This window comes from Acyrthosiphon pisum, chromosome A1 (assembly GCF_005508785.2).
Source record: "Acyrthosiphon pisum isolate AL4f chromosome A1, pea_aphid_22Mar2018_4r6ur, whole genome shotgun sequence".
NCBI lineage: Eukaryota > Metazoa > Arthropoda > Insecta > Hemiptera > Aphididae > Acyrthosiphon > Acyrthosiphon pisum.
This window is the reverse complement of record NC_042494.1, coordinates 107312668-107320345: the sequence shown is the minus strand read 5'-3', so window position 1 is coordinate 107320345 and position 7678 is coordinate 107312668. Positions and strand designations below refer to the sequence as shown.

At 27.5% G+C, this 7678-nt stretch overlaps 2 protein-coding genes across 2 annotated transcripts; one reads left to right on the top strand and one right to left on the bottom strand.

Moving 5' to 3' along the window:
- The first annotated feature begins 1848 nt into the window (after nt 1-1848).
- On the top strand, nt 1849-4038 carry LOC100569121 (adhesive plaque matrix protein). Its single transcript, XM_003244515.4, has 2 exons — nt 1849-1982; nt 3262-4038. The coding sequence occupies exons 1-2, from the start codon at nt 1968-1970 to the stop codon at nt 3910-3912; spliced, it is 666 nt and encodes a 221-aa protein (XP_003244563.1). The 5' UTR covers nt 1849-1967; the 3' UTR covers nt 3913-4038.
- Nucleotides 4028-5575, bottom strand: LOC100569225 (cuticle protein 12.5). Its single transcript, XM_003244516.4, has 2 exons — nt 5427-5575; nt 4028-4659 (listed from the first exon to the last, which is right to left on the bottom strand). The coding sequence occupies exons 1-2, from the start codon at nt 5433-5435 to the stop codon at nt 4249-4251; spliced, it is 420 nt and encodes a 139-aa protein (XP_003244564.1). The 5' UTR covers nt 5436-5575; the 3' UTR covers nt 4028-4248.
- Nucleotides 5576-7678: the final 2103 nt, after the last annotated feature.

Below are 7678 nucleotides of genomic sequence, written 5' to 3'. Positions count from 1 at the left end.
TTGTATTTTTTTTTTTGTAATACATGTCTATTTAATATTATGTCACTAATTATTATAATATATTGCAATTTTTAAAATAGAATAAATTTTTTACATTTGCAAATATAAATAGATAAAATGTATAGATAAGCCTACTAGATGATTTAATGTTTGTAGTTAATTATTTCACGGAAAAATTATACTTGGAAATAAACACATAGCAGTTCGTCACTGAATCAAACAGTGAAATTTTGTTGCAACAAAATATTATATTCCATTTCAATAAATGTCACTTAAAGAACGTACGCATAAAAACCGGATTTACGAGATATTATAGAAGTCAACTACCTAATGCGTGTCAATAAATAACAAATACCGACTACGTATATCTATACACAAAATTACCCATATACTTAAATTTATAGTACATTGTTTTACGATTTCCGGTATAATCGCAACGACTTGAATATAATAAATTGTATCAGATTATACAGTTCCAGACGACTGTTATCTAATAGTGTTTGACTTTTTAAATTTTATATAATACATATAAAAAATTATAGTTTTGAGTACTTTTGACTCATTACTCGTAAACTCGAATAAATTAAAACTTGCAAAGTTTCACTGATACATTTCGTCTTTAAATAAATAGTAACAAAATATGTTCTCTTATCTGACTGGGCAGTGATGAATTAAAAGTTATGTTAGTTATTCATTATTTTAAAAATGTGATGAAGTATGACGGTCCATGTTAAAGCTTAAAGAGAATTTAAGAGATCATATTCAATAATAGGAAAAAAAAAATCATCCACTATCAGACATTTTTATTTTGAAGACCATTTAGTTGAAAAGTTGTTTTGTTTTTTAATATATACATGTTTGATATTATATATTGATAACTGATAAGTTACTGATAATTAATTACCTAATTACATGGTATCTCGCTATTAGACTGTAAAGACTGGAGATTGAATATAATTTAGGATATAATATTATCGTTCAATAAAAATTAATATTGTGATGATATACATCATCTACTATCTACCAATATTAACTTTTTCTACTTAGGATCTATCGCCCATTATAACCACCCCGTCACATATCCAATCTTCTAATTTTCCCTATCAGCTGCTCATATTATATTGTCTGACCTTCTATTCATTGATTCTAAATTTTCTTTAAATTATAACTCCCCAACTCATCCTATACTAACAAATTATGAAAAACAAAATATTATTTTTTATTTATTATATATATATTGTATAATACGGGTGATTCATTGAGTTTAATACATTGTTTTATATTATATTATAATTTATATTTATCACATATTAAAAATTAACTAAATTATATTATATTATGTACATTTCTTATCTTGGTTACAATTATTTCTACTTGAAATTAAACCACGCCAACGAAAATTATTCAACCAACTAGTATTAAAAATGTAGTCACTTTTTGAAATTTGCATAATATGATCTACAAGATAAAAGTTCTTAACATACATACATATTTATTAAAATCCCCATGCAAGAGTAATATTAATTAAGTAGGTAATTAAAAAGACCTTATTTACTGCTGAGTTGTGTATTGAAGGGTATTATGTTACCTTTATGGAATATAAACGCAAAGATTGATTGTTGTTGAAAATGTTAACAATTTGGTTTCGAAATGATCATAATAGGAAGAAGATCGGATAAAAATAAAATGAAAATGTGGTTAATTGTTGTGTAGTAATAATAGTCTTAAGTACATAGAAAAATGCGGTTTCTTAGTGCTTAAGCAACCTTCTAAAACTATTGTATGACGATACGATGACAACAATTAACAGAAGATTAACATTTTGATTATAATTGTATCAAGATTTCTATCAGAGTATAAAAGACAACGGATCCGTACCAATAGAAGTACAAGCACTTCGACTTTCGATTAGTTAGTATAGTGATTATTTAAAAAAAAAATTACCTAGGTATACCTACTTCGACAAAATGATGAAATCCTTGGTAAGTACAGAATTTTATTTAACTACAACTCTAATGCCTTTATATTATGTATGTATAACTTTTTTTAAGACTTATAATAACACTATAGACTCATCACATACCTATAATATAATAACCATCAAATATAAATTTAAAAAAAGTATGAAATATGTGTAATTAATTCTCCATAGCCAATAAAATAATATATTTATTGAACCCCTATATTCCCAAAATATTAATAGAATTAATTAAATCCGTAAATCAATAACGATTACAAATATTACATTTTTTTTTTAATTTTACATTTAATTCATATTAACCATTTGGTAGGTAATGCATTTATCTTAGTTTATTTTCATAGTTTTTAAATTATTATAAGTTCGTAAGATAATGTTATACACAACGTAGGAATAGTAGTGATTAATATATTAAATTAAAATAAATCGAAATAATAAATATTAAATAGGTTATACTACTTTAAAATTTAACTTATAAGATTTTTAAATTTCAAACAATTATCAATTTATATCTCTAAAAGTTGTCATTTATCAATATAGCTCCTATACCTACCTATAATAAAATTATTTACGTTTCTGCTATATACAATTATACAATATATTTGGATCTTAGGTGAATGAGCCAAATGTACTATTAATATTATAATATATAGGTATGAATATTTTAATATCAGTATAAATAAGGTAAGCATATTTGTAAAAGTTAAACTAAAACGAAGTACCAGTTTTATAAAAATAATTTTAATAAATAATAATTTTAACTAATAACAGGTATTTGACATTACCTAATTTATGGTTGTACATTTTAGAACTATTTTTTAATTTTACTTTTCACTTGTGCTGTTGTATTATTGGATTGTTTTTTATTTTATAATATTGGAATAAATAATAACCTGTATAGTAATTAATAACATAATTTTATTAAAGCTTAAATAATATAAATAGTTCTATACAATTAAACTTTAAAAAAAATGCATAGCCATATAGGTATTGTAGTGAGTCTATAATGAGTATAAATAAAATAAGTTCTTAATAAATTAATACATCAGTAAAAAAATTTAACATTTTATTATAAAAATGCTGTCAACATATATGATATATTGTTATGCCAATAATTTTGAGCAGGATAATATTAATTTTTTTATACAATTGTATTCATTATAATAAATATTTTTTACTATAGTAAAAAATAATGTTCGTCTTAAAATATTAAAAAAAAATATTTTATGTAGGTATGAATTTTTTCTTTGTATTTTTCCTAATATATATTCTTATTTTTATAGATAATCATGGCGATCATCGTGGCCGTGGCAGTGGCCGACGAAAAAGGAACAGCAAAACAGGATAATAAGCGTCAAATATCTTCGTACAACAGCGGTAATGCAGCTATCGCACAGCCGTTACAAACGCCACAGCCAACACCTGCTGCAGTTGCGGTCAATAACGCACCTTCGTATCAACCAAGTTATTTACCGACTTGTGTGGTACAACCGTATGGTAATAGCATTTTCACGAATCCATCGCTACCCGCATATCAGCCTCCGTACTACAACGGGCCCTCCGAATCGTTTGTACCACAATACCAACCACAGCAATATCCGATCGCATATCAGCCATCGCAATATCCGATCGGTTATCAGCCACCGCAATATCCGGCCACGTACCAGCCGTCACAATATCCGGCCACGTACCAGCCGTCACAATATCCGGCAACGTACCAGCCGTCACAATATCCGGCAACGTACCAGCCGTCACAATATCCGGCAACGTACCAGCCGTCACAATATCCGGCAACGTACCAGCCGTCGCAATATCCAGCCACGTACCAGCCGCCACAATCCGGCCAGAGTCCAGTGCCGTATTCATATAGTTACTTCTCTTCGGCGGCCAACAATGCCAACAACAACGCGCAGTTGTCCACTTCCAAGAAGTAGTACGTGTTTTTAAAAATTAATCAACCCCAGTGGATATAGGTACTTATAGGTTTAAAATACTGTCATATGTATTTCTGTCAAAATATACATTTTAATAAACACAAACGGTTTTTAAGAGAATTTAAATCTTGTTTTATTTTATTAATCAATACATAATATAATATTTCATGATAATGCACAAATATTTATATACAAATAAAATAAAATAATATGATTATTAACAATGATTTACAAATACAGTGAATGCCGACGACGACGTAGCAATTATAGTTCAGATTATATGATTTTTTCCCATTATTGCAACAGTTGGTCGGTTGACGAGTTCGATGTCATCAATTAGTAGATAGATGGGGCGTAGTACGGGGCCTTGTAGATTGGTGCATGGTGGTAGGACAGAGGGGATGCGTAAGAGATGGGAGCGTGATATGGGAGGGGTGCGTGGTAGGAGAGGGGTGCGTGGTAGGAGAGAGGAGCGTGGTAGGGGAGGGGAGCGTGGTAAGAGAGGGGAGCGTGGTAAGACAGAGGGTAGGACAGTGGTGCGTGGTATTTCAGTGGCGAGACGAAGGACGTGGGCAGAGCCAATGGGGCAGCCGGGTAGGAGAGTGGTGCGTGGTACGCGGGGTAGCCATAGCCCAGTCCGTAGATGCTGCGCTTGTCAGTTGTCTTGGCAGGAGACGCTTGTTGCGGCTTGGTCTCTTCGGCGAATGCGCAGACGGCAAGAGCCAACAATAAAACGGCAGCTACGTACTGAAAACAAGAAGAAACATAATGTTATCTTCATCAGTCATAATAATAATAGCTTATTTACTAAAACAATAAGATAATAAAGAAGTAAATTATTAATATTATTATTATCATAATACTATATTGCCGTAGTTGTAAATTTGACAGATAATAATATTATTTTAATAATCAGTGCCGTGGCCGTATTGAAAATATATAATAATTATATGAGGTTGGTAGGTAACTACTAACTATATTCTATAATACTACCTAATAAAATTGCAATGGTGTAGACATATTATTATAGTATGTCTAGCCCTATACGAGTACCTACGCTATAGCATTGATTTATAATAATTAATGGTAAGTTTTATAAAATCAATAGCAATAACTAATAAGTAGATACTAGGTAATAGTGGTATAGTCGACATCATAACTAATTGTATTAACTGATGATTTAATTTTTTCTATAGATAGTATCACAACGATTTCAGATACCTATTTTATACTATAAATGTATAATAATATTAAATTAATAGTATATTGTCAACTAATAATTATAACTTAGTTATACGCAGATGTACTTAGGTATGAGATTTAAAATGAATAGTATTCAAAGTAAAAAGTACAAACCATTGAAATGCAATTGTGGTTTAAACAGTACCTATGATGTATTGCATGCGAAAAAACTTTTGCGAAGTTTATCTATACTTTGAAAAAATAGTAGACTCGAGACTAATGGATTTAATATAATACTAAGTGCGAGAATAAAACAAACAAAATAAACTTACAGATTTCATGGTGGTTGGTTTTAGTTGGTCTGCAAAATGTAGATGAGTGATAATATTGTATTGTGCTTGCTGAAGAAGCTGATTGATTTGTGATCTATTTCAAAGAACAGTTGTGCGTTTTATAGTCCGACAAAACTAGATCAACGGAGCCAGTCAAAGTAGCCGCCCCTGTGCTTAATACCCAAACTGGCCATCTAGTGGTCAGAAAACTTGTTTGCGCTCCGTTACGTCGTGCAATAAAACTATTTTGTCCTTTTTAACACGTAAATTGCATTTCATAATTGCTATTGTTATGCACGTAGGTGTATACTTGATGTATGTATTATGTATATAGTATATGCATAGTAGTATATTATATATACTTCATTTATACAAATATTGGACATCTATAAACAATCTTTCAAAATAGAAAACATTGTAATTAAATGTGGTACTTTTATAAACAACTATTAGGTACAAATACAATATTCTGTACTACATATTCATATTAATTTTTTTTGCCAATAAATACCTGTACATTATAGTATTTGGGCCTATATTTAAATTAATCACTAATAATGTAGTTTGCGCATTATTCATTTTTAAGAATGATTCCACTCATTACCTAGTGATAATTTGTTCTTTTCATTAATTAATTTGATATAAATATTATATTTTAAAATGAAAGCATTTTAAAGTTTAATTCAATAACAAGCAAACCTGAGCATTAACGAGTTAAACATTTAAAGTAAACTTAAAAAGTTAATTTGGTTGTAACTTTGTAACTTAACTTGTAACTTTTAGGTTTCCGATAATTTAACTACCTACTTAATTAACTTTTTATTTTTGTTAATTGACGTGAAATCAACTAATTAATTTTTTATTTAAGTTGGTTAAATTTATTTTTCAATTTTATTATATTTTATAACATTGCAATCAATTTCATTTTCACGTCAAAAGTATTTTGGGTTTTGATTAGTGTGAATTGTTTTTATAATAATGACAAAAAACTTCAATGAAGTTCTATAAGAAATACTGTATAATTACAATATTACAGTTTTGTGTTGGTAAAAAATTAAAGGAGCCTAATGTTATAACAAAAAAATTATGAACAAAACTTTTTTTTTTTATTTACCTAAGAAAATGTTAAAAAAATATGCGTACTTAACATTACTATAATTGCTTAACTAAGTTAGGTTAAGCATATTAACTTAACTTAACTCAGTTGAAAAAAAATCATTAACTTTCTCAGCTTTGAATTAACAGTTCATTTCTAAAATATTAACTTAACTTTTCCAATTTAGCTGAAACGTACTTAATATACCAAACAAATTTGGAATTATTCTTTATTTTATTAAACTAGTGTATTTTTTTCTCAAAATATGACCTTCTTGTTGAATTAATTAGGTACCTATTTGAATGGTAAAATGCTTAAAGTTATTCAAAAATTAGAATTCAAATACACATTAAACTATATATTTTGAGTTCGAAATTGGATCAAACATAATATAATATTTTATTAAAAATAAAAAAACATCCTTGATCTAAATAAAACTTGTTTAAATATACGATAATAAAAAATACTGAAGCATATCAATATCAGAAATCTAAAAAACAATTTTATATAGGTAGGTAATGTTTTATCCACTTTATACAATTTCATAAGCTATATTATATCAGATTTAAAACCTTTTTATTATTAATAATATTGAGTTAAACATTTACTTAATAAAATGCATTTCTTTTAACAATATATAATATATAATATATTAAATCTAATATTTAATCCTAGAAGTATAAAACTATTAAAATATTAACAGCTGGCCATAAATCAACTAAGTATACGTATTTAGATTATTGCCAAAGGTTTTAAATTGTATTCATACAAATAATGTATGTCTAATATCTACCTATATAATATTATTATAATTCACTATAGGAATTAAAAAAATTAAATTATACAGAAATATAATTTGTGTGCAATGTATAATGTAAATATAATATATATGCTACTGTTGATCTATATTCTACAAAACATATTATAGTCTTTTCAAAAAAGTTTAAAAAAAAAAAACAAATCCAAACAAAACCATAAGGCAACAGCCATAAATAATGAAGAAACCTAGAAACTGCAAAAAAAATAGTAGGTGATATTTACTCAGTCAATAAGGTATATATAACATCAATCGGTTATCGTTATTTGTAGAAAAAAAGACTGGTAAAAGATCCTTAAATTATCTTTATAGTCGTTATAAAAGTTATATAAATTATTT